Source organism: Hemicordylus capensis, chromosome 5, assembly GCF_027244095.1.
Source record: "Hemicordylus capensis ecotype Gifberg chromosome 5, rHemCap1.1.pri, whole genome shotgun sequence".
Classification (NCBI taxonomy): domain Eukaryota; kingdom Metazoa; phylum Chordata; class Lepidosauria; order Squamata; family Cordylidae; genus Hemicordylus; species Hemicordylus capensis.
The window spans coordinates 172,017,986-172,045,082 of record NC_069661.1 but is presented as its reverse complement, the minus strand read 5'-3'; the positions used below and the strand labels follow the sequence as shown (position 1 = coordinate 172,045,082).

Here is a 27,097-nt window from a genome sequence, read left to right as displayed (position 1 = left end):
AAGTTAGAATAAATTAACACTTACTTATGTAAACATGTTTACTGGAAAATGAATCCTATTGATTTCAATGGAACTTCAAATAAACATCGTTAGGATTGCACTCCAAGAACTGCAAGACATTTGTCATACAGGGAGACAAACTTGCATGCTGCCCTTCAGGTACATACTTTCATCTAATGCATTCCCTCTATTTGCTGTAAATACACAAAGCAGCTGTCCGATCTGGCAAAAATAATCTCTTATGCCACAACTCATGGATGACAGCATAAAATGCTTCTTCCTGCACAGATATAAATGTCATGTATAAAGCAGCCCTAAAGTCTTCAACTTGGAATTGGTTTTACACTAAAGACAAAAGGGCAGAATTTGCCTGAACAAGCCTTGTCGTCTTTAATTGCTTTCAAAATACTCCTTACACAAGTCTTCAGGTATGCTACAATCCAGAATTTTGCCCAGGCAGGTGTATCCTGTTCTAGTTAAAGGACTAAAATCAAATCTTTAAGTGAGTAATCCTTAATCAGATGGGTATTCAAATCTGTTTGTTAATAAAAAGGTCTGACTCAAAAGTACTGGCAATGAACTGAATCTGTTTCCATCCTGAACCCACTCATGTAACCTAGGCAAGTGATACAAGCAGATGATGATTATTCTCTTCTTTTGTATAATTTAACTCCATTTCTTAAAGGGTAGCTGTATCTGCCAACAGAGAATAACAGTTCATGCATCTGATGAAGTGGACTGTAGTTCACAAAAGCTTATGGTATGATAAACTTGTTAGCCTTTGGGTGTCACATGGGTCTTGGTAATGTAACTCCATAAATGGTTAAACTGCTATACTTTCTCTTTATGTAAAAGTGGATAAATATGGAGGAGGGATCTAAAAAAAAAAAGTGCATATGTAAATGGAAGACCTGGACGTGTTGTCGCCAAATTAATTTTTTATTATTCCAAAGCTTACCAGAAGAAATGCCAATTGATCTACCTAATTTTAATGGGATTTTATTTATTTATTTTTACTATAAACCTGAAGTGGTGCTAGTGAGTTATTTTTGTTGTATTGATCTGCAGCACTTATGTCCTGCTTTTTTTGTAATCATTTACACAGGTATTTACATAATTAAAACAGGATTTGAAAATCAGTACAATAAAAACAAGCCACCTAATGGCACAGTGGGAAATGACTTGCCTAGCAAGCCAGAGGTTTCCGGTTCGAATCCCCACTGGTCTGTTTCCCATACTATGGGAAACACCTATATCTGGCAGCAGCGATACAGGAAGATGCTGAAAGGCATTATCTTGTACTGTGCAGGAGATGGCAATGGTAAACCCCTCCTGTATTCTACCAAAGAAATACCACAGGGCTCCGTGGTCGCCAGGAGTCGAGACTGACTCAGCGACCCATTTTACAATAAAAACCACTAAATAGCCACCTTCAGTCTAAAATAGCTGCCTTAAAAGCAGCAACAGCTACTTCAGATATTTCATGGTACAAAAGCTTTTCTCTGATATTAATGAGGCTAAACATAGTTCGAGGGTGGGTATTCCACTTTGTTGTTGCAGTGGCTTGCTCCTAGTGGCAGAAGTGCAGATTCCTAGTCTCTTTTCCTAGTGGCAGAAATGTAGCATTTGAGAAGGCCCCCTCCCAATTTTCCCCCTAGGTCCCCAAGTATTTCCTCTCTCTGCAAATAGCTTAAGTGTGGAGTTGCTCCTCAAGGTTTCCTTCTTTCCTAATTGTGGACCCTTTAATGAAGGAAAAAGACCCACAAGTCAATTAGTAATCATTAAAATTTGTAATCACTAACTTTAATATAATAATGCACTTAAAATTGTCCTCAGCCCCTGACCACGTTGTAGTTTATTCCAGCCCTCGAGGGCATTTGAGTCGTGCACCTCTGTTGTAGCCTACTGAAAAAGTGGACAGTATCCTGAAGATTAAGGATTGATTCAGATTATTATTAAAAAGGGACATTCCTTCATAGTGTGTTTTTTAGTAGTCTCAAATGACGCAAAAATAGCAAATCTTATCCACATTTCATGGACAGAGGAGTATATGTGTGTAGGTAGGAAGCAGAGATGGGCAAAATACTTCCTTAAAGTATTTTAAATACAAAATACCTGAGCAAATATATTTTAGATAAAATACTTGGTAAACAACCAATAAAAATACAAAATAGTATTTTAAAATATATCTTAAAATACAATGCCTGAAAAGGGGACAAAATTTTGAGATGTTATACTTATCTGAACTTGTTTCCATTTCCTTTAAGCAATTCAAGTTTTTCCAAAGATTAAATCACTCAGTTTGTGCCTTCTGGGGCTGTGAATCATCCCAGCAAAGGAAAACAACTGTTCTATGGTACCACTTTTACCTCTAAGGTTACAAGCTCACAAGTTTTTGGATGTCCACTCAGTTAATTTTAGATCCCGCTCAGGCTGAACCAGAAAGGCCCCATTCTGAATGCACATGCGCACACACTGCCTTGATACTGCTGCCCAGAACAAAACTCATTCTTCACAGAGATGAAAAAAATTAGAGGGATCACTGTATGAGACCACTTGATGTTAGACTTGTATCTATATCTTTAAAAAAAAAACCAAAAACCATTGGACAGTGGGATAACCAATATACTAATTTGCTTGGATTTGTCCTGCAAAAACTGAAGTATTTCCAGCATTTTAAACACTCAGTCAGATCAATAATTCCAAAACAACATAATACCCTGTTTCTTTTTGCTATATTTCTCCATTCTCACCATCCTCCATGGGTTTTTTTCTTGGGGTGGGGTGGGGGCGCAAAATACACAAAGTATATAACTAGAAATCAAAACACAACAGGATGTATCCAATGTTAATCCTGCTTAGAGTAGACCCACTGAAATAATTGGAAGTTAGTCATGACAAAGCCTGCAACCCTATAGCTATGGCATAGTCAAATGAGCAGCAAGTTGTATTTATGGTAAAGCAATCTTATGGTCAAATCATATGAGGAGGAGAACAATTCCTTTTTACCTCAATTAATCCACTCCCCCCTTTCCTCTCACTCTATGCTGTTCTTGAAGCACTGAGAGCAATGGGGGGGGGTGTTTTACAGGAGTGACTCCAGAGGATTCCCTTAAACCCAAGCTATTACTCAGTAAGAAAACTAAAGAAAGCTTCTAGTTTATATACAAATCAAAAGGATTTATTTGTATATCCTCCTCCTAATAATAAAATAAAGAAGATTCTAACTGCCCCATAAGTTAATGTGGTGTAGTGATTAGGTTGTTGGATGAGGACTGGGAGACTCAGGTTGAGGCCCTCACTCAGTCATGATGCCCTCACTTAGTCAGATCACTGGATGATCTTGGCCACTCACTATTTCTCAGCCTAACTTACCTCCAAAGGATTGTGGTGCAGATAAAATGATGGGAAACAAATTTGGGAAACTGTTCATTGAGTCATCTGCTCCTGTGAGGCAGTCTCTTTTCTCGCTCTCTCAAAGTGACCAACTTTGCAGGTTATTGTGAGGGAAAAGATGGCTTTTAAAACTTTAGAAGCTTTTAATCCAGTCTAAGCAAGCATGGCTGCTTGATTTCCTGTATTTTTCTGTGTGTCGAAAAGTGATACTGGGGCTGTTCTCTGTCCCAGCCTAACCCAGGCTAGGACAGCTCAGCCTGGGTTAGGCTGGTCATCCTTGTGGATCCCAGCACTCCTGTGCAGCCTGACTCCCTTACTAACCTAGCTGTTAGCCGAGGTTAAGGGTACAAGTGTACCCTTAACCCAGCTTCTAGGTATGGTGTATCTCCTTGGGTTGTGTGCAGCCCGAGGAGACACAGAGATGGGGGAATCCCCCAATGCACTGCACTGGAGCAATGCGTTCTGGCCGCATATCACTCTGTGCTCCCCCATGGAGCGCTGCTCCTTTGGGCATGCAGGAGGCGTGCTGAAGACCCAGAGCTTGGTAATCTGGGGGGAAGGTGATTTTAAAAACAGCTCTCCCCCCCCCACCCGCAGCACCTTCCTCGTCTGCTATCAGCGATCATGAAAATCACCTTGTCCCGTTCCCACCACAACCAGGTAACCTGGAAAGCCAGCTAAGCACTCTGCATGCCCTCCAGCAATCTGAACACACTTCAGAGCATATGCCGATGCTTTGTTGCACAGAGAAGAAAGAATTTAAAATTTGCTACCATCAGTCAGCCACAGTAAACAACAGGGGACACAGACAGGGAGATATCTGTAAACTACTCTGCAAAATAACCTGCCTAAGCCTCAGGTGAGTTGCAAATTTACACATAGACTGGGTCAGAAGAACTTCAGCCTCTTCAGATCAGGTCAGGTTTCTAATTGCAGTGTTGTAGCTAGGAGGCCCATGCCACCCTCACCCCTCATATTACTCACAGGGACAGTCTAGTCTCTCTCTCTCTCTCTCTCTCTCTCTCTCTCTCTCTCTCTCTCTCTCTCTCTCTCTCTCTCTCTCTTCATACTTGGCTGACTAACCAGTCAGCAGCAGAGTAAAACTTTTCAGACTTCAGGGGCCAGAGAGAGTGGAATAGAGCACACACGAGGATGCCTGGAAGCCAATGGGTTGCCTGCTTGCAATAAAAAGGCAGCTTCTGAAGCAAGAAAGCAATGAAGTGATTGGCTGAGATATATTTTGGTTTCAGCAATGTATTTTAAAAATACAAAATACCTGAGTAAATGTATTTTAGATACAAAAGTATTGAAAATATGCATTTTAAATGCTTGTATTTTAGATCCTCCCATATCTGGTAGGAAGGACAGTTGCTGTCAGAGAAAGGGAGTGCATATTCTTCAAAAAGAGAAATAAAAATATAAAGAGAATGTAAAAAGAGAGACCTGTATGCTGTCCTTAGCAATTTGGAGAAAGGGTAAGCTAAAAACAAATATATGCACAAAAAATGTCCGGGCACTAGTGAGGTGTGGTGAGGAAGAATTTCCTGGAGTTTGAACTCTGACTACTAAGATTGAAATGTGGAAGAACAAACTGTTCAGACACCCTTCCATAGATGAAGGCTGCTCTACATTTATTGAGGTAGTTAACAAGCATACATACACACGGGCTGAAGGGCGTTTGTCAAAAAGGAGTTCATAGTGGCCAATTGTGGTTGATGGAGAGATTGACTCTTGGTTATGTTATCAGTAGCGTTTCTAAGTTCAGCAGGAGGCAATAGCTTCTACCAATAAATAAATAAATAAATAAACTAAATAGAATAATCTCTCCTGCCACAGACCGGGATCAATTCTGTGTGATGTAACCTGAAACAATTGATTAAACAATGGACAGCATTTTATGCTATTCTGGCAAACTAGAAATTAGAGCTGTCAGGTCAAGGCAGAGGAAGGTCAGTGGCCTTTTATATCAGTGTAATCCAGATTCAGAGTCCTACATTTTTGCCCCATTTTGTTTTCTTTCTTTCTGCTGCTCACCCAACAGAGCTCCAACAATAGGACATTCACTAAGAGATTAAAACTCTCCTAGCGACACCTACAGCACAGGTGGACTTGAGCTAACCATACCTCATCATAGAGGTCACCCGGGCATATCACAGCAATTCTCCAACTGTGAAGAAGAGTTGTCTAGCTTGATAGTATTAATATCTGCTCCTTTATTAGTTATCTGGATTGGTAGGTGTGGTCTGTGCTGTGCTGCTGCTTTTCAGATTAAAAGTTTACTGTAGCCCTTGCTCTGACTGTTGTTTCCTAGCAGGATGCACTGGTGTGTTCTCATTCTCCACCACCCTGTTTTTAAAGGGTTTGAGAATCATTTCTGTGCTTCTGAAGTATGGTGGGAGAGTGCCCAACTTCTAAAGGTGTACGAGGTCAGATTGGCTCAAGAAAGACCTTGAGGGAGCGACAAAGAGTCTCTTCATCTTCTCCCCTGCCACACAAGGTGTGAACAGCACATCCAGGCTCCTGTTGAAAGTTATTCCCGTACCAGGCTCCTGTTCAAGAGCTCTTGTAGGGGCTGGCAACACACTGCAATGCTGTTTCAGATCCTGCTGGGTTTTGTTTGTTTTTGCAAATATCTTTAAATGCATACATTGTGCATTTTGTTCTTTTTGGACATCTGGCTGCAGCACTCAAAGAACAAAGAGTGATAAACAGTTTTATGCTACAGCCCAAAGAAATGTTTCCTAGGTGGTAGCTGCCCTGAATATGCTTGTTTAGCAGTGCTGAAGTGTAAGAAACTGATCCCATCCAACATAAATCCTATCTGAATGGAAGGAAAACAATCGAGCTTTTCAAAAGAAATCTGACACCCTAAATATGTGGCTGTTCCAAACAATATGTTCCAGAATGTGAGTGGACGTTAACAGATTTATGATGATGCATATTGAGATAAGGATGAATTATAAATGTGATAGACCTTTAGATAAGCTGTGGACAATAGGAAACATGGTAGCCTCAATTTTATTGTTGTAGAGATAGTATCATGCCAAGAATGATGGGGGCTTTTAGACATCCTGAATGGCCATAGGCCACATAAAGGCCATCAGTAATTTATAACGTCAACACCTAGAAGCCAGAATACTGATGCCTTGGGCTCAAAAAGGTTGTTCCAAAAGAAGCGTTTTGTTTTTGTTTTTAAAGCCTGCTTTAATCTCTACTTCTGTTTTACTAGAAACAACTGGGAAACTAATGAGACTTTCATTGAGGCGCTTCATACGAGCAGTGTGAAGCACCAAAACGGGGTCTGTGAAGAAAGCGGATTTGACTGCCTGATCGTCCACTCTCCCCGTGGATGATCAGGCAGCCCTCCCTGGGCGGATTGGCTGCCCAGATGATTACCGGCTCCCTAATGGAGCTGGTTGGAGTGGTGGGGTTCAGGGGCAAGTCCCAGAATGGCCTGCATGAGTGTATGGGGCATTCTGGGGAGCTCCCTGATGCCTGGAGGTTTGTTGTAGCCTCTCCATTGCGAGGCTACTCATGAGTTGCTGTGGTGCGGAGCTGCACCACGGTGACACAAGATCAGAAAAACGGGGTTAGTGTTTAAGGGGGGGCATTTAAGCGGTCTTGCCACTGGGAGCCATGTGGCTCACATTGCAGCACATGACCAGTTGGAACCGGGCTAGGCTCCCGTAGCCCGTTTTCAGCTGGTCGTGAGAATCATCTCGTTGAATGCCTCATGGCAGCATTCAGACTATTGAAATCATTGATACAAGTTAGTCATGACTACCTGAAGTCTTATTAATTTGGATGGGATTTAGTAATGACTTAGTCTGGATGCTGCCTAAGTGGCTGACACCTTGACTAGAGGCACAGGTGTAAGGAGGCTTTGCGGAGGTGCACTGGCAGTCCTCTTTGCGCAACTCCCCCAGTCCTCCTGCGTGCATTGTTGAGCCATATGGCAAATACTTCTGATCTTTCATAATGCTTCTAGAGTGCAAGCAGCACTTGGAAGTGTTAGCTCTGTGGTACAATAGTGCACGTGCAGGAGGACAGGATGGAGTTGTGCGGAGGCTTCCAGAGCGCCTCTGCAGAACCTCCTTATATGCTCACTTCATTAGTCAGGATGTCAGTTGCTATGTTTAATTAATTTATACTGCACATTTTAAAAAAGTACTTTGTGTTTGCTCCTAACAATTCTAAGAAATGGGCCTGTAATTTATATATTTTTAAATAATAAAGATATAAGCCCTAAATTCAGAAAGAATTTAACTTTGTGATAGGAACATAAGAACAGCCCTGCTCGATCAGGCCCAAGGCCTATCTAGTCCAGCATCCTGTTTCACACAGTGGACCACCGGATGCCTCTGGGAAGTCCTCAGAAAAGAGCTGAGGGCATGTCCCCTCGCCTGCTGTTACTCCCCTTCGACTGGTATTTGGAGGCATCTTGTCTCTAAAGCTGGAGGTGGCCTATAGCCCTCAGACTGGTAGCCATTGATAGACTTGTCCTCCATGGTAGAATCACCTCCGTGGTGATTCTTTTTTATTTAGCAGGGGGAGAGTAACTGGCCCTATCCACCCCCAGCACACTATCTCCAGTGACTGTTGCTGGTGTCTATTTTATGTTTCTTTTTAGATTGTGAGCCCTTTGGGGACAGGGATCCATCTTATTTATTTATTATTTCTCTGTGTAAACCACCCTGAGCCATTTTTGGAAGGGCGGTATAGAAATCAAATAAATAAACAAACAATCCAGGCTGTTGGCTGTGGCAGAGAATTCCATAGGTTAACTATGCATTGTGTGAAAAAGTACTTCCTCTTGTTGGTCCTAAATTTCCTGGCCTTCAGTTACATAGGATGACCCCTGGTTCTAGTGTTGTGAGACAGGGAGAAAAACTTCTCTCTTTCCACTCTCTCTAAAGTAAAGTTGTGCCATTGAGTCGGTGTCGACTCCTGGCCCTGTGGTTGTCTTTGGTAGAACACAGCAGGGGCTTACCATTGCCATCTCCCGCGCAGTATGAGATGATGCCTTTCAGCATCTTCCTATATCACTGCTGCCCAATATAGGTGTCACTGGGGATTCGAACCAGCAACCTCTTGCTCCCTAGGCAAGTTACTTCCCCACTGCGCCCTTAGGTGGCTTTCTCTACTCTCTCCACTCCATTCATAATTTCATGTCTCCCTGTAGTCTTCTCTTTTCCAAACTAAAATTTGGAAATGGGCTGATGAGGGCAGCCCATGTGGTAAGGTTGTGTGTGAAACCTGTCATAGGTATGATGTTTCTTCAAGGTTCCATCTTCCGTTTCATCCTAACATCAAGCACCCAAACACTCTTTAAAGGAGAAAGCCTTTACTACTGTCAAGATCTCAGAAGGCTGAACAATCAACACAAATCTATATACTGATATTCATCCTCCTTGTATTTTTTAAAAAATACCACTCAGTGTTCTTTTTTGAGTTCTGCTTTTTAACTTTCTTTTTGATACTTCAAGCCTTTCAGATGCCTTATTATGGATTTGATCCTGAAACCTTTACTCCACATAGAAGCACTATATCTCATTAACAAATCTTGACTAATATGTCACCTTCTTTTAAAGATGCAGTTCTATTGATATTCTTCATTCCTTTGGTATACTTGGGGATATTTTTAATGGTTCTCATAAGGCGTGGGAAAGGCCTCTAGTGCCATTCTAATCCATCACTACCACTTCCAGAAGCAATGAAATAAATCCAGTTGAATGGTGCAAGCTCCAAAGTCTGCTTTATTCCTTGGGTTTAAAGCACTACAGCAGGTTGCAAAGGAAAGGCTATGATTTGTATTGCACTCTAGTCCATTTACTGTAAATTAATGTTAAGTGAGTAAAAAGAATAATATATTTTCTTCAGAATGGAGGATTAATGGTTGTTCTAACTTGTATGCGCAGGTGAATTTTTGCAGACTGTTAAACCTAGAAAAAACACCTTTTTCTGTTATGGAAAATTATTCTAAAATACCGTAATATATTAGAACTATTAATAGGCCATGCATATACATGACTATATTCTTATCTGCTAAGATTCTGAATAGATATTAACTTTCTCGTTAATTTTGCCACTCATTTTTTGGCATGAAAGCACTAAATATTTTTCAGACTAGTCAAGGAGGCAAATGAATGTGTTTTCTAGAAAGGCCTATAACTTATTGTCAGTGATGTTAACAATAGCACTAAAAAAAAAAAAGTAGGCAAAGTGTGTCTGCTCTGGATATTTTTCTCTTTCTCAGATCTTCAGATATTGCCAAGTTTTGATTTTCAGATTTATAGGCAATGGTCTTTTTATGTGTCTGTTTTGGCGTCAAGGAATACAATTTGGTTTGCAAGTGGGCACTACATAGCATCATAGCTCTTAGTCTTAGCAGCTTATTTATATGGAAAAGCCTCTGGCTGAATCAAAATCTGCTTAATGTTTGTGTGTGTTCTGATTGTTCACTGATTTCTCAACATGTGCAGTGTAATCTAGATTCTCAGTGTTGATGCGTTTACAGGTCTACTGCATTATGGACTTGCTTAAACTTAAAGCTGCATGGACCGTGGTTCTTGTACATGTGTAAATTGCCAGATTGGCACTGCATTATGGGATTGGTAGTCTCAAATCTGCACAAATTTTCAATAACTCTGTGTGGATTTGACCTTGAAATAATCTACATATGGATTTGACCCTGAAAGTGGATTTGATGATCCTGCATTTTGTGCAATGAAATGAAATTGTTTTCTCTCAAAACTTATAAACTAGTGCAAGAATACAGATACAGGAGAAATAAATAAATATATATGGCTTAGGTGGTCTGTGGCAAATGGTGTGTGGCAAACCCTGTCCACACAGTGCTTAACCACCAATTGGCAGTGACATTGGAGGCCCAATCAGTGGACGTCTCCAGCCGTGAGAATTCTGTGTCATGGCAACCCTCTGAAGAAAGAAAGAAGCCAGAGGAAGAAATAAAGAGGGGGAGAGGGGTGAGGAGAAAGAAATGTAGGTGGGGGGAGTAAGATGGGAGGAGAGAGAGAGAGAGATGAGAAGGGAGGGGCAGAGAGTAAGAAAAAAGGGTAGCATTGGTGAAGGGGATTTCCAGTGGCAGCTGGAGAACTGGAGGAGCCTGACGGGCAGCCTAGAAGAAGGAGCAGAAGGGCAGCAGTGGAGGGAGACCTCAGGAGGAGGCAGCGCAGGGAAGGAAAGTAGTGCTGTTGCTGCTGCTGCTCTGGAGAGTGGGGAGGTCTCTGGAGTGAGGGGGCTGTGGCAACGGGGCGAGAAGAGCAGTGTACATGGGCAGGGCTCCTGAGGCCAGCAGGCTTCTCTGCGATAAAGCCCCTGTGTCGTTCAAGCGGGCATGGCGGCGGCAGTGAGGAAGGGCCTGGTCAACTATCGCCACTGCTGCTCGGGCCTGCCGAGCCCATTGGCTGAGGGAGGGAGGGAGGCAGGCAAGCAGGCGAGGGACGGGATTGGCCTGGGCCTGTCAGCGGCCTGAGAGGACTGAGAGGCTATGGTGGTGGCGGCAGCGAGGAATGGCCGAGCTAGCCACCGCCACTTCTGCTTGGGGCCACCGAGCATATTGTGGGAGGGAGGCAGCCAGACGAGGGGTGGGCCTGTCAGCAGCCTGAGGGGAGCAAGCGGCCATGTTGGCGGCTGCAGTGAGGAAGGGCCCAGTCAAGGAGGAGGAGCAGGAGTGCGGCTTAAGGGAGGGGTGGGGGCATCAGCAGAGAGGGGTGGGTGACATCAGCAGAGAGGGGTGGGTGGGAGAAAAGCAATGTCATGGGGGGCACTGAGGGTGTGCAAGTGGGGAGAGACTGGGTTAGAAGAAATGGCAGCAGTAGGGATGTGCAAACAGTTTTATTGTTGAACACATTTGACATCGAACTGGTTTGGTTTGACGGTTCGGAGTTGAACTGACCCCCTCCCGTGTTCGGTCCAACCCCCTAGAGTGTCACTAGTTCACAAGTAATTTTTTTTTTCTGGGGGGCTTCTCCGAGGCCATGAGGGGTGCATGCGGAGGGTTCCCCTCTCCCCGGCAGCTTTCCTCATGCCAAAAATTGCCCAGTTTGGGCATTCTTCGGCCATTTCCGAGCCTTTTCCCTGAAAGGCTGCCGCGCATGTGTAATGGGCCCCTGCATGAGTCAGGTCATGACCCAAGACACGCAGGGGCCCATTGCGCATGCGCGGCATACTAAAAAAAGGCCGTTGCAAGGGGAAAAGGCCCAGAAAGCGCTGAAGAATGCCCGAACCTGGCAGTTTTGGCATGAGGAAGGCCGTGGGGGAGAGAGGAGGCCTCCGTGGACACACACACACATACTCCTGTGATCTTGGAGAAGCCCCCTCCCAGAAGGGGTAAGTTCTTTTAAAAAAATCATCCTTAACTGTACTAAAAGTGTTTTTTAAAAATGTCTCGCAAACCCCACTGAACCCAAGGGAAGTTCGATGGGGGGGCAAAACCAAACTGGCCCAGTCCTGTTCGTGTCCTGTTTGTACAAGTACTAGTGCACAGATTCTCTGCGCAGGTTCAACTCATGTCTATATTTATTTCTCTAAAGTGTACCCATCACTAATCCCATATGTGAGCTCTCGTGAGAGTTCACGAATGAGCTGCTGGGAGGGGGAGAGGAAAGCAACATACATGGCAAGCCCCACCCACATAGTACTAAATGCATGCATGGTGAGAGAGAGCTGGGGCAGCATGATGGTGGCACCACTGCCAAAGATGAGGAGGAGGACGAGGATGGCAGGGCTCCGGTGCTGGCAGCCCTTCCTCCAGGTTGTCATTGTCGCTGCTGCCATAGCCTCGGTGTTGCCCTTAAACAACAGTTGTGATTGCGAAGCAGCAGCAACAGCCACCACAGAAGGGGCTCTCCGCACGACAAGGGGTAACAGGAAAAAGGAGGCGGTGTCTGTTAGCAGTGAAAGAGGCGAAAAGGTGATGGCAGAGCCCAGCCCCCTCTTTCGTGCTACCAGCAGATTCGCCTTGCTGGCAGACCCGCTCCTCCTCACATGATGAGCAGACCCTCTCAGTGGGAGAAGGTGTGGAGCCAGGTAGCGAGCTGCTAAGGTGTGGAGCCAGGTAGCGGGCTGCTAAGAGACTAAAAGGGAACCACAGACGCCTAGCCACATTGCCAAATGGCAGAAAAGATGTGCTGAAAGGAGGTGCAGCAGTCTCCTCATTGAACTCTGGCCTTCAAGTGGGAGGAGGGAGAAGGTGGCATCTGCAATCCAGCAATAAAAGAAACACTGCACCAGTTATCCCTGGAAATAAGATGGGGAACATTTGTTGATGTTTATGCAGCCCAACTTCAGGGTAATCTTGGAGGGTTGCAATTTCAAACAAGAGCCCAGGAGGAGCTTAGCCTAGACAAACCAGCAAAAACCCTTGGTTGGCCCAGTTATGTTCCTGACAGCACAGATCCATGTTTTCCTGAGTCAGTTGCTTCCCAAGCCAAGAGCCATGGTCTAAGGTTGGGGTGGGGGCAGGGGAGTCTCTCTCCATCCCTCACGGACTACCTGCCAAGGCCCTGTTGCAGACTATGGACGTGCAAATCCCCCCTGGCATTCCCCCCCATTGATTTCTGACTGTTCAGTATAAAGACATGGGGAAAGATGCCCAATTGGAAGAGGCAATGGGAAAGTGGCATTTCCTTTTCAGGAGGGAGCAGATCGTAAGGGATTCTCTTACCCTCTCTCTCCCGCCCCATCTTGACATAGAGTTTTCCACCTGCTTGCCCCCCTTCCTCCTTTAGAAGAAATACAGGTAGCTGCCAGGTGCCCGCAGGTTATTTCCCCAGCAGGATTTTGGCAAACAGGAAGATGTAAGATGTCCTCCCTGCCCCCATGAAAGCCCCTCCCAAACAACGCCCCCCCCCGCCATACAGCCAGGTTCTTAAAACCATCCTCCAAGCTTGCAGCAGCTGAAAAACAAAGGAAGGAGTCCTAATGGGGATTGAGGAAGGGGCCACAATCCAGCCCAAGCGGGAGCATGTTTGATTGATCATTTTTTAAATTTTATATTTAAAAAGGTATAAACGAGAGAGGAAGAGAGCCAAGCTCAATCTGAATCAGATCTGCAAGTATGGATTCATTGCTGTTTAAGGTAGGAGGGAGGGAGGAGGAGCAGGAGTGGGACTTAGGTGAGGGTGGGGAGGTCTCTGGGGTGAGGGGATTTTGACAGGAGGCTAGGAGAGATCTACCTTCGTTCCTCCTCCTCCAATAAAATACTAGCGTGCAGATGCTCTGCGTGAGATCAGCTAGTGTATAATATTTCTTGAGGCAATTGTTAAGTACTTTCTGGTTCTTGGTGGATTCACTAAAAGTATAGTTGATATGGCTGCCTGAAGTTTTAGACCAGGACTTAAGTGAGCTGCCGTATTCATCCTGAAATTTCTTTCTGGGAGTACAGTCATAACAGGGGAGAACTGCACCACCTCAGCTGAGAAATTATAACCAATCCTAAGAACTGCAACTATATTCATGGTGTTTAATATTTACCAAGCAAAGAGTGAGACAGCCATTTATTTAGGGTAACAAGCAAACTTGCAGATCATAGTAACATGCAACTTGATTATGCAGATCATGGAAACATGCATCTCCATTATATATAGCCTGAAGTCACTTTTATTTTAAGATTTGTTTTCTTCTGTAAACTTAACCTGCAAGTTCCACATGCATATCTGAATCACTTGACTCAGCAGGAAAAGGCAAATACAGTCAGGGACTATTCTATCATTTCCTCCTTACCAAGAAGCTTCCTTTTCCATCTTTCCATCAGAGCCATCCTTGACTGGCTCTGCAAGGAATACATTGTTGGCCCTAACTCTCTGAGAATAGAAAAAGAATGGTGCCCTCTTTTGAAGATTTGAATCTCTCTTATTTTCTTGAACAGGTACCTTGAAATAGAATAGGCATACAGTATGTATTCCTACAACCTCCTTAGCGCACCTTGAGCTATTGCTGAAAAGCTTCAGTTTTCAGGGATGCTGTCACTTCAGAATACAGGGGGGGGGGACAGCAAATTTCAGAGCTGCCTCTCTTCAGAAACTGTCTGCACATCAAAGGCTAGTGCAACAGGGCAAAAGTGAGTTTAGAGTTGCCCTCATTCAGAAGTGATACTGTTCCTCAGCATCTGTGAAATGTGTGTTTTTAGCATGTTTGAATTGATGATACAAGTACCTTAGAGTTTTCTAAGGAAAGGTTGGGCAGGTTTAAAGTAAGGTGTGCTGTCAAGTCAATTTTGACTCCTGGCGCCAACAGAGCCCTGTGGTTGTTAGGGATCCCTTTAATATTTCTTGTCTTGAAATGTTGTGCTTGTTACAAGATGATTCATTTGGCCCTTCCAGTTTTTAAAATTTTAAATGGGAAGGAGATTTCTGTGACAGGGTCGGATGAGTGCTTCTGAAGAGGAACCCAGTCCAAAAGATGAATTCAGAAGGACAGCTGTATTTGCCATGGGTTCATTTGCCACAACCCAAATAATCAGGACATAAAAGGAAGGAACTGAGCATGTATGACTCTTAACTGTAGAAGATGGTCAGACAATAAGAATTATGCTTACAAAAGAAAAAGAAACTTAGCATCACTTGCAGTAATGGTGGTTAGTCAGGCCATGTATGCTTCCACCATTAACATCTCGACCACAACACTTATTTTTGCATCTCCAATGGCGTTGACACATCATTGCTGACCATGCTTGTGGTGGCTAGCAAAGCCCATTTCTAATGACTTGTAATTCAGGGTGGGTGCTCATGAGAGAACTGAAATCATGCTGTCCAAAAACAGATTTGTTAGTGACTGTGTAAAGTCAGAGGGGTTTTTTTGACGGGGGAGGGGGGTGGTGAGAGGATTCATTCTTTAATACAGATCACTTGTCAATGCTTTTGAGTTCCTTTGAGTGCCTTATTCTAGGTGCCTTATTGAGTGCCTTAGTCTAACTCGAAAAGTATATTCGTAGACAACATTGGTATTGCGGATCTGATTCAGCTAAACATTAAAAACCATTAACATGGCTCATCCATGATTTCAAAGAAAGTAACTCCTATATTTAAAATTAATGATGGTCTTTAGTACTTTGCTGACTCTAAAGACCAAATGCTGAGCTGCTCTGTCTTATGCTAGCTGAAGTTCTCAAGTATTTTCCAAATGCACATTAGTAATAAAGTTGCAGTGACTTAGCATTGAACAAGGCTCATAGTGTTGAAATCAACCAACTACAGAGGAACAGCCAAAGCATCCAGCCCAGAGCTAGATCTACTTTTGTACCCATTATGAACATGGCAGACTGGATACATAGCTTATATCTCAGTTCAGTAAACTTTGTGAGGACAATTTTATGCTGCACTTCCCAAGTGCACAATTAAGCTACCTGGTGGAGGATGCAGCTTGGATTATTTGCAGTTGTTGTGAGCCAAGCTTGATTTGTACACTAGATATGCTCTGGAGTTAGCATAGGAAATTAGGCTTGTTTCACAGTGTCACAAATAGATCAGTTCTTTATATGGTGATCATGTATGTTCTGGGCTCAAAGGTAGAAAGAAGACCAAACACTCTCACATAATTCAGTGGGCTTTATTGAGTATAAAAGATTGTCAGAGCCACGGCATCAATTTAACTGAGCAAGAAACAAAACAATTTATCATAACTACTAGTTATAGCAAAGCAATATTCCTAACTATCATATGTGTGTAGATGCATGTCATTCTCAGTAATTACTTCTAACTAGCAAGAGATAGAGAAACTGGAAAGGAGATAGGGAAGGGAGTTGCTTGGAAGCGGGAATGGCAGAGTGCCAGGGTTAGTAAAGGGGATGGAAGTTGGGGGCAAAGGCTGGTTCTTGAAAGAGGCATTCTACCAGATCTTGTCATGGCCAGATGGATGTGAGGCCAGATGGATGCGAGGCTAGTGCCCATTGCTGGAGAGTGTTGCAAACAGGGCATCTGGTGGACTTCTAGTGCTGGGGTTCAAAGACGGAGTTTTTGATTCTCCCTTGATTCTTCGCCCCGCAGCAAGAATCACCAGGCAGTCTCTTTCCTGCAGGTCCCAGGCCTTTGCTAGCTCTGCAGCTAGACATCAGGCACTTGGGGTGTGCATATGAGCAAGTATTGCTTGTTAGGCAAAGATTGCTGACCCTGTCCGGAGAGCTCACTTTTTTATATAGTTGTTTGATCTTTTGATCTCAACATAAGAGTTTTCTCAAGATATCAGCATCCTTCCAGAATCTCAGTGTTAATTGCTGTTGTCCTCTGGATCCTGTCTCCTGACAGTTATTGATCAGATCAGTCTGAGTTCCATCTCCTGTTGTCATTAACTGTTATTGGGAAGAATCTGTTTTATTGACATTCCCCAAACAAATCTGCATCTCTGAGGGCCTTGAGGAATACAGAAGTCCGTATTATATCAATATTCTTGTATTTTGTCCCAATTCTTCCAATGCAAAAGAGTGCAATTTTAAAAACTATCCTTGAGGAAAGCTCCATTATGGAAGTGGACCTCCACCAACAGTTGTTAAGATCCATCGTCTCTTCCTGCTCTCATCTAAGCAGCTGCTGACACTCTGCAGACTGTCTAGGATTGCTTGCAAGGCAGTATTGTTGCCTTTCAATGAGTCCTGGATCAGTAGCTGGGGTCTTACTCCACTGACCTAAATGTCTGGAAACTCTATAGAGAACCCATTGAAGTGTTAAATTGGTAGAATAGAATGAAATATTAATAAAATAAGGAAATTTCCACGACTATTAAAACCTGATGAAGCTAATACTTCAGCTAATAAACATTATATGTTGATATGGCATTGCATCGATATATATTATTTGCTTTGAAATACATTACAGCATATTGTATGTTGGAGTGAGCTTAAAATGAAGAGAAATAGTTTCCGTGTCAGCACATTAATTGTGACTTAACTCCTGCATCCTTCATCTCAAGTAAACAGATCCAGTTGTGGTCAGTTCCCTGCAGAGGTCTTGAATGACAGATTTTGGCATCCCTGGACCTAGCATCCTCTGGTTATTTGACTTCCCTCTCCCCAGTGTGCATTACTGAATCACTTGGCCGAGTATCCTTTTGGTTCCTTGATTTCCTCCTTCCCTTGAGCTTGAACCTGATGGTAACGGTACAGGAGACTGCAGTTTGGGGTGGGGTGTGTGTGTTTCAATGGAAATTGGACTTCACCACTTGAGTGAGCAGAAGTGCCTTTCGGTTTGTACAAGTTGCTCTTTCAATTCCTGCCAATGTATTATTTTAGCCAAAACTGTGATGGTTTTTGGGTAAAATAGAACTATTGGTAACTTTGTTAAAGCCTTTTTAAAGATTTCTAGAAATCAAAGGTGCTTTTGAGCTTGCTGTTGTGAGCATTTGTATATTTGTAACAATACCATTCATCTGTATCCAAATAATATTTTCTGCAAAATCCTGTAAACAGCATATGGTCATATTGCTTTTAGATTATTTGTTTTCCTCTAAGGAAGCTAAATTTAGCTTAGCAACTGTGCATAAGTATCAATAAAGGTTTGGTGTGACTTGTAGTGTACTGTTGAAAACTGGTACAAAACCCAGTTCTTGAACCACAAGAATGTCGGTTTTTTATCACCCTAGTCATGAGTCTTTGATTTTGAAAACCACATGAAAAAAATGAATAAAAAGGAAGACATTTGCTAAGTTAGACCTTCCATGAGCCTAATTACTACTTTTCAAAATTGTTTTTGCCTGGCTGTGCATTTTCAAAGCCTTCCCAAGTCACTTACTGCTGTGAGGATTTTAAAAATGTGAATCTAATTAATCTTAACAAAAAGTCAATAAGGAAAATATATGAAAAACACATTACTAATGGAAGACTTATATTTCTAAATGCAGTGGGAATATCAAAGGACTATTTTAGATATTTCTCCTCCACCTACAGCCCATACAAAGTGTTCCTTTTTTAAAAAAAGGATATATTTGCCAGGAATTTTTTGTTTAAAAAATTCTTGTAATATTGGCTAACAAACACAGTACAGTAATTATATGAACCAACATATCATGAAAGCTGAATTTAGTATTTAGTTGCATAAAGCGGGGCTTGAGAAATCCCAGGTGCCAGTGAATTATGGCACCTAGAAATTTAACCATGGTGCCTAGAATAGAATATTCAAAGTTATTTGATATATTTATTTGTCCCAGACAGACTTGTTTCTGTTCAAAGTATGTTACTTGTAAAGGGGATAAGAGAAGCTCATTTACCATCCCCCGCCACAGTGTCCATCGCTAAGTTGGATAATTTTGTCAAGTGTTGTGTTTATTAGTTTTATTTGTTAGATTTTTATCCCGCCTTGTATTAAAATAATCTCAATGCGGTTTACAAAACATTAAAAACAATATTCGAACATAAAAATACATATCTAATTGAAAGTTTTAAAAACATACACAGTGTGACCATATGATGCAGAGCAGCAAAAACAGTCATTTAAAATGTGGGTAAAAAGCCAAGATTTCACTTGCTTTCTAATAACTGTTTTGGAGACTGAGGAGTGGATGTGCACTGGGAGAGCATTCCAAAGTCCGGGAGCAATAACTGAGAAGGCCCTATCCCACATGCATGACAGCTGAGCCTCCCTCATTGTCAGCATGTGGAGCACAGCCTCCTCCAATGATTTTGTCCCTTGGGAACAGGCGATCCCTAAGATACCCAGGGCTCAAACCATTAAGAGTCTTTAAAGGTCAATACCAGCACCTTGAATGGGATCCAAAAACAAATTGTCAGCCAATGTAGCTCTTTCAAAATGGGTGTAATATGATCCCAGCAGGGAGCTCCAGATAAAATCCTAACTGCCACATTTTGTTTCAGAATATTCTTCAAGGGCAGCCCCATGTAGAGCATCTTACAGTAATCCAGCCATGATGTGACTAAAACATGGGCAGTTGTGGCTTTCTGCCTTCTGGCTAGCATCTCCATCTGAGCTTCCAAAAGCAGAGCTGAGTCCAGCAATACCCTAAGCTGTGCACCTGCTCATTCAAGGGAAGTGCAACCCCACCCAGAACCAGTCAAATCCCCTCATTCTGATTGGCTCTTCTACTGACCAACAGTACCTCTATCTTGCCTGGATTCAATCTCAGTTTATTAGCCCACATCCAACCCATCACTGCCTCCCTTGGATCAGATGATAAGGAAAGAGAGAGCTGGATGTCATTTGCATCATCAACAAATACTTATATACCACTTTTCAACAGAAGTTTCCAAAGTGGTTTTTGCATATTGCTGACAACTCAGTCCAGGTCTCTGGATGACCTCTCCTAGCAGTTTCATGCAGATGTTAAAAAGCATGGGGGACAAAACGGAACCCTGCAGGTAGGGATGTGAACAAATCACGGTTCAAAGTGCAATTTGCAGCACATCCCCAGGACCTTTTAAAATGGAGGAGAGCAAGTGCATACCTGCTCCTCTGCCGCTCGCTGCCACTTTCTATATCAGCGGCACTCCCCGCAGTTATCACCATGTACTGGCGGTTCTCTCCCCAGCTGCCCTCACACAACACCAGCACACACACACGGCCTCCATACATGCACAGCAGCCATTTGTGTCATCGGCATGGTTGCTGACCATGCAAATGGCCACTGTGCATCCACGAGGGTAGCTGGAGAGAGCGCCGTTGGTATGCGATAATAGCGGGGGAGAGCGCCACCAATACAGGAAGTGGTGCATGGCAGAGAAGCAGGTATGCACCTGTTCTGTTTTAAAGGTGCCAGGGATGTGCTGAAAATTGAGATTCATGCACATCCCTGCCTGCGGGACCCCACAGGAGGGGCCAAGGAACCGAGCAGTAGTCCCCCAGTACCATCATCTGGACCCCCCCCCAAAAGGACCAAAGCCACTCCAAAGCAGTACCTCGAATCCCGCTACTCAAGGCGCAGTCCAGAAGGATTCCATGGTTGATGGTATTGAATGCCTCTGAGTGGTGCAGGAGAACCAAAATGGTCTCAATTCCCCAATCAAGCTCCCTGCATATAGGTCATCCATTGGTGTGACCAAGGCAATTTCAGTCCTATGTCCAGGACTGAAGCTAGATTGAAAGAGGTCTAGGTAATCCATATCATCCCTTTGCAGCTGGGATGCTAGCACACACTCCTATCACCTTGCCAAAAAGGGAAGGTTAGAAACAGGTCTCTAGTTGTCCAGCCTGTGTGTGGTCAGATTCATCAAGGCTCTTCCTCCAGTGTTGTTCCAGCTGTTTGAGCTGTTTCATTTTCCTAAGCTCCAAGGAAAACCAGGGAGCAGAGCGGGCTCTACCAAGCTAGAAAGGGCTATTAGGAACTACCATAATAGTTCCAGTAGCCCAGACAGTCTCCACATTCCAGAGATTCACCAAGGCCTCGACAGTATTGCCAGCTCTAGACACTGGAAACTTCCTGAGGGCTGTCTGGAGACCAAATGGATCCATAAGCCTCTGGGAGTGGGCCATTCTAATTGGCCCACCACCACTGCAGAGGGTGGATGGAGCAGTCAAACTAAACCTCACCAGATGATGATCTGTCCACGACAAGGGAGTTACCTCAAACTCCCCCACTTCCCAGATAACGTATTCCCTGGTCAGCAAAAACAAGATCTTGAATATGTCCTGCCACATGGGTAGGGCACGATACCAATTGAGATAGGCCCATGGAGGCCATGAAATCCTGAGCCTCTCCTGTGGTGGGGGTGCTCAGTGTGGATGTTGAAGTCCCCTAAGACAATAAGATTTGTGGAGCCCAAAGCCACCTCTGAGACCACCCCTGCCAACTCAGTTAGGGGGACTGAAGTGCAGCAGGGTGGTCAGTACACAGAATTCCCAGCCTATCTCAGAGGGTTGGGAGAAGAGCAGGAAGAAAGAAACAGGCCTCAATTGCCTGGACCATTTCCCCCTGCAACAGCCTGCCCAGCTCTCACCATGCTATCTCCCTCTGCCCGCTACCCATGAAGCCACAGCCCCCAGATTAGAGCATCCCCACTCTTTTGCTCTCCCAGACCAATGTGTTCTCTCTAATTTTATTCATTTGTGTGCAGAATGAGTTTTGTTCTGGGCAGCAGTATCAAGGCAGTGTGTGCACATGTGGATTCTGAGTGGGATCTTCCTGATTAAACCTGAGCGGCCATCAGAAAACGTATGAGCACATGCACACGCCTTTGAGGGAACACTGTCCCAGACACATGTCCCCAGCTCAACCACCCCCAGCACCTGTGTTTCCACATCGTCCTCAGTCATGTACAAGAGCAGCAACTATCTGGCAAAGCCACCCACCCACCCACCCACAAGAATGCTCACATCAATCCTGGGATGAATGATGTCCCCAATAATAAAAGCTCCAATCTATATGTTACATAAAAAACCACTCCCTAGAACTGAAGGGGGGTTGTTAAATTAAGGTCTCCAACATGGGTCAAGCCCAGAATTAGAGCTGCTCTCAGAATGAGCCCATCCAGCCCTCTCCCAACTCCAGAAGCAATCATAGATGCTGCCTGATCCCTTCAAAGGAAATGGCCCCTCAACCTCAAGACAAACCTTCACCAGCAATCCGCTGGCACAGCTCCAAATAGCCAATACTGAGGAGGTGCTTCTGTAAACCTCCAACTCTTCCACTCCTCTACAACCAGTCACCACCACCAAGGCAGATGCTAAACAATGTCCTTGGGCCAATGTCTTGTGATGCTCTGTGCTGCATTTGCTAACTCTTTCTTGAAAGCAAGGGATGGTCCACTGGCTGGCTCCTAAATGTTTGGGTTGTCTCCTAGATCCAAAGAAAACTTATCAAGGTGTGGCATAAAGATGCTAATGGAAACTCAGAAAACTTGCAACACTTGCTAATATATGGTAGGTGCCTTTTCTGTTATATGCACAGTAGGTTTACTATAGATGAACATTACTTACATTACAGTAGAGATCACTTGTAGCATCCATGTATAGAATGGCAGCTATAGCTCCTTCACTTTAAAAATTGATTCATATTTCCAGTGGATTTGCTTGTGAAACTGTTGTGTAAGAGTCTGCTGTAACTACAGTTGCTCTCACATGTTTGTTAGACACATGTGTATCTATGCTCTTTTGAATGGGGGAAATTTGCACAAAAATGAATTTGCAAGGCTAAATAATAAATGGACAGCAGTCTAGACAGAGGCAAAAGCCAACATAAGGGTTTCCCAGAGAAGCAACAGACTCAGAGGCAAGGCTTTTGAAAATAAGATAAGTTTATTTGTACAATAGAAGCACAGTGCTATTTGACAACCTTGATAAAGTTGCAGTTGCATAGGGAGTGAAGGCAGCTCATGGGATAAGATAAGGAGGGAGGAGGAACTAATGATATAATAGCCTGGTTTTGTCAGGCTTCAGAATGTGGCAGAAGAACAAGGTAAGACGAGAGGAAGGAAGAACCAGGTCACATTTGGACATAACGCCAAACCAAAGGTTAAGATGCCAGAAGAGTTAGAGATCATCTGAATGTGTAAAGCCACGGTTTCAACTGCAGTTCCGTTTTCACTTCCAAACCTGAATTTGAACCCTTGTTTGGTGAGTTTCACTGCTGAAACCTAAGGTTTGAAGGCACCTATCCACAAAGCACGTCCAATTAACAAGGGAGAGTTGAGAAGGGGAGAGGGGGCTGAACATTTTGGTTTATAAGCACCAGCTGTCAAACAACCATTGTTTTCCTTTCCTGGCCCTTTGGCCATCAAATTTTTTCTTAACGCTTCTAAGTGATGAAGCCCATGGCAGGCCCATGCAGAGAGTGACCCAAGGACTTCAGGTCCCAAGAGTGACCAGGTCAGTCCAGTCCATGTCTCTCCAAACCACACAAGGAAAGCTCAAGGATAGTAATTTCAGCTCAGCAGTTTAGTGCCAGTTTAGGGACTCAGTAGTCCAGTGATTCAGCAGAAGGGGAAGGATTTGAGCTCACAGCTGGGTGCTCAGGCAGGCTTCTGAGCAGTTGAAGGCAGAGTGTGTCACCAAGTTTCCACAGCAAACAATTAAACAACCAAGTCTCACAGAAGTCAAGCAGAAGCCTCACAACTTGGGTTTGAGAGCAGAGGCTCTTATATGCCTTCTACTAAGTTCCAAAGGGTGGTTTGAAATACAAAAGAAGTCCAAGTACTGAACTTGAAGGAGGTGTGGGTGAGTTAGTTGCTATTCAGAAGAAGCACAATAGAAAAACGTGCTATTGTGCCAGGTATACAAAGCTGATTTGGGGCTTGACCTTGATTGTATTCTGGGATTTGTGTTACCCATCTCTCTGGGAAATTTAATCTTAAAATATTTAATCGGAAAGACTTTTCTGGTGTATCAAACTTTGGCTTCATTAAGAACACATGGAAGTTGGGGGGAGGGAGGGTGTATCACCTTCTACTAGGCAGCTTTTGCACTGGTTCAGGGATATATAACGAACAATAAGCAAATTAAATCCAACAAAAACAATATATTTAGCAATAAGAAACAGCTGTTTGATCAAAATAGAGGCCAAGTTTTGCACCAAGTAATTGTCTTGCTTCCTTTGCTTCTGTAGGAAGCCAGAGTTTCCTAAGAGGAGATGGAGAGGTTCTCTGGTAACACTCTTATTTCCTATATTGACAAGCATCTCCCCATTAAAGGATTTTAACAGGAGTTCTTGAATTTTCTTTAGGCTAGGACTGATCTTTAGAGTCTCAGTACAGTGCTGACAGAGGTAGAGGACTGCAGGAATAACATCAGCATTGGTACTGGTTTGCATCTGAGTTCTTGGTTCACCCTCAGCTCTTGATCTGAGCAGCCAGAAGGGTGCTCTTGTATTGCTGCTTTTGCCACTGAAGATCCATTTTTGTTGTGCTTTGTGTCTCCCTAATTCTTCTCCAGAGAGTAAGCTAGCAGCAATACAAGAGCACCCTTCTGGCTGCTCAGATCAAGAGCTGAGGGTGAACCAAGAACTCAGATGCAAACCAGTACCAATGCTGATGTTATTCCTGCAGTCCTCTGCCTCTGTCAGCACTGTACTGAGACTCTAAAGATCAGTCCTAGCCTAAAGAAAATTCAAGAACTCCTGTTAAAATCCTTTAATGGGGAGATGCTTGTCAATATAGGAAATAAGAGTGTTATGAGAACCTCTCCATCTCCTTAGATTTAAGATTTAAATTTCTGTTAATTGATAGATAATTTATATGTGGATTATTAACATTTTTAAAAATATGTTTTTACAGGATAAATCTGCAGCAATGGAGCCTTCTGCTACATCTGTCTCTTGGATTATTGTATTGCTGTTGACTTTGGTACCGAGGAGCAATGGTAAATGTAAAGAAGCAGGTTCAAGGCAAGAGATGAATCTGAGCGTTGAGTATCAACTCCCTAACTTCACTGCAGAAACCTCAATACAAAATATAGTTCTGTATAGACACCACATCTATATAGGAGCAATTAACAAAATCTATGTGTTAAATGAAAGCCTTCACAATGTCTCTGTGTACAAGACTGGACCTGTGTTGGAAAGCCCAGACTGTGCTCCCTGTCAAGATTGTAAATCTAAAATTAATCAGTCTGGTGGCATTTGGAACAACAATGTCAACATGGCTCTACTCCTAGAAACCTATTATGGAGATCGGCTCATCAGCTGTGGTAGCGTTGCAAAAGGAACTTGCCAACACCATTTCATTGATTCTGAAAACCCTGCTGACATTGGAAAGAGAGTGCACTGCATGTACCCTGAGCACATGCATGAAGAATCAAACCAGTGTCCTGACTGTGTTGTAAGCCCTTTAGGAACCAAAGTTCTGGTAACGGGAAAGGGACGATTTGTGTACTTCTATGTTGGAAATACTGTCAAGTCATTTCAACAAGATCAATATATGCATTCAATATCTGTTCGAAGATTAAAAGAAACTCTGAATGGGTTTGAGTTTCCAGCGGCCCACTCCTATATTGATGTCCTTCCACAATTCATGGATTCCTACCCCATTAAGTATATCCATGCTTTTGAAAAGGACCACTTTCTGTACTTTCTCACTGTCCAGAGAGAATCTCTAGACTCCCCGACTTTTCACACCAGGATTATACGGTTCTGCTCGTTTGATTCTGAGTTGCGTTCGTACATGGAAATGCCGCTTGAATGCATTTACACTGAAAAACGTAGGAAGAGGTCAACCAAGCAGTCAAATGAAGTGTTTAATCTTTTGCAAGCTGCATATGTTGGTAAGCCAGGTCCAGCCTTGGCCCAGGAAATGGGTCTTGATATGAATGATGATATTCTATATGGTGCCTTTGCGCAAAGTAAACCAGACTCTTCAGAACCAACACATAAGTCTGCTGTCTGTGCAGTATCTATCAAAACCATCAATGAATTCTTTGGCAAGATCGTAGGCAAACAAAACATGAAATGTCTTCAACACCTGTATGAGAAGGACAGCAAATACTGTGTAAACAGGGTAAGTATGCATGGTGTTAACTTGTGCTAATTAACTGCTTAAGTCAGTGAATTACCCTACCATCCTTAGTCTCATTTACATTGAGTGTTCCATTATTCAGTCCATGGCCCCATTGATTTCAGTTGTGAGTGATAAGTATTTTCAGGGCTGCCACTTTTGGCTGCAGTCCAAGGCCAATTGTTTCAAATTATTTAAGTTGTCTAAATAAATAACTATTAGTGCTAGTTACAGCCAACAATGATTCATCTTTGTAAGAAGGAGTTCCTGTAAATAGAATATGTAAGTCACTGAAGGGAGTTTAATAGGGTAAAACATGAAAAACTCCTGAAAACAGGCTTTACATGAACCTGTTCCAGCACCGACTTCATGGAGAACCACACTTTTTTATTTATTAATGTATTATTCTTTATTATTATCTTGCCTTTCCACTAAAATAACCTCAAGGCCACTTATGGCACTCAGTTAAGACAATATAAAATACCAACAATATATATCTAACAATGAACAAATTAAATCCAACAAAACAATATAGTTAGCAATAAGAAACATGTATGGACATTTGCTATCAACTGCTGTTGAAAAGGTCTAAGAAGAAGGATGGGCTTGGATATCTGTGATTTCTCCAGTATCCTGGGTCTGGAATTCTGTGCCCCAGACCTCTTGGAGCAGAGTCTCTGATGAAGTTCTCTGTTGATGGACAGGTTTGTATGGGAGATGGCAAAGTTTCAGATGTGTTATTAACAGATTGTATAGGGCTTAGTAGGCAGAACCATTAATACTATTTAAATTTTGTCCAGCAACAACCTGGAAGCCAGTGAAGATCTTTCAGAACTGGAGACATGTTCACCATATTCACTTTTATGCGGCAAAGCAAATATAAACTGTGGAACAATGAATCTAAAACTCCTGAGATCTAAATGCAAGGCACGTGCCTTGGATGCATTACATCATTCCTTTGCAGCTGTTAGTACTGCCAGTGGAGTGATGTAGAATATTTCATTTTGATGTCATTCCATATTGGATGGCTCAACCCATGTGTGCCTATGATAATTTCAGCCTCTTGTTTTTAAACTACTTAAATCCTTTGCAAGTGTTTCATGCAGAACTGAAGCATTACATAACTCTCTGCAGCAGTAGAAATAGCCAGGAAAAAAATTACAAAGGAAGGAATAGTTGTAATGTTTAACATTTCTGAATTCCCTTACTGTTAGGGACTTTGCCTGGTAGCTATTACAGAGTAAGTCTTCCTGCAAGGAGAGTACTGAAGACTTGAATGTGTTTTCTAATATGCAAGCTGGAGGGGCAAAGCAGGTA

At 43.1% G+C, this 27,097-nt stretch overlaps 1 protein-coding gene across 7 annotated transcripts in view; it reads left to right on the top strand.

The window, feature by feature from the left end:
* The window catches only part of MET (MET proto-oncogene, receptor tyrosine kinase), a 159,195-nt gene that overhangs the window by 20,886 nt on the left and 111,212 nt on the right, over positions 1 to 27,097 (top strand). Inside the window, exons 2-4 of one of the 7 annotated variants that reach the window (XM_053254299.1) lie at positions 4,737 to 4,871; positions 22,139 to 22,217; positions 24,566 to 25,783. The exons of 1 other annotated variant lie outside the window; for it this stretch is intronic. In XM_053254299.1, coding sequence (XP_053110274.1) covers positions 22,215 to 22,217; positions 24,566 to 25,783 — 1,221 coding nt within the window. In that variant the 5' untranslated portion in view covers positions 4,737 to 4,871; positions 22,139 to 22,214. Of the gene's footprint in view, positions 1 to 4,736; positions 4,872 to 13,461; positions 13,499 to 21,750; positions 22,218 to 24,565; positions 25,784 to 27,097 lie in introns of those variants that run through there. 5 more of the 7 variants (XM_053254300.1, XM_053254297.1, XM_053254296.1 and 2 more) reach the window with 5 other exon arrangements.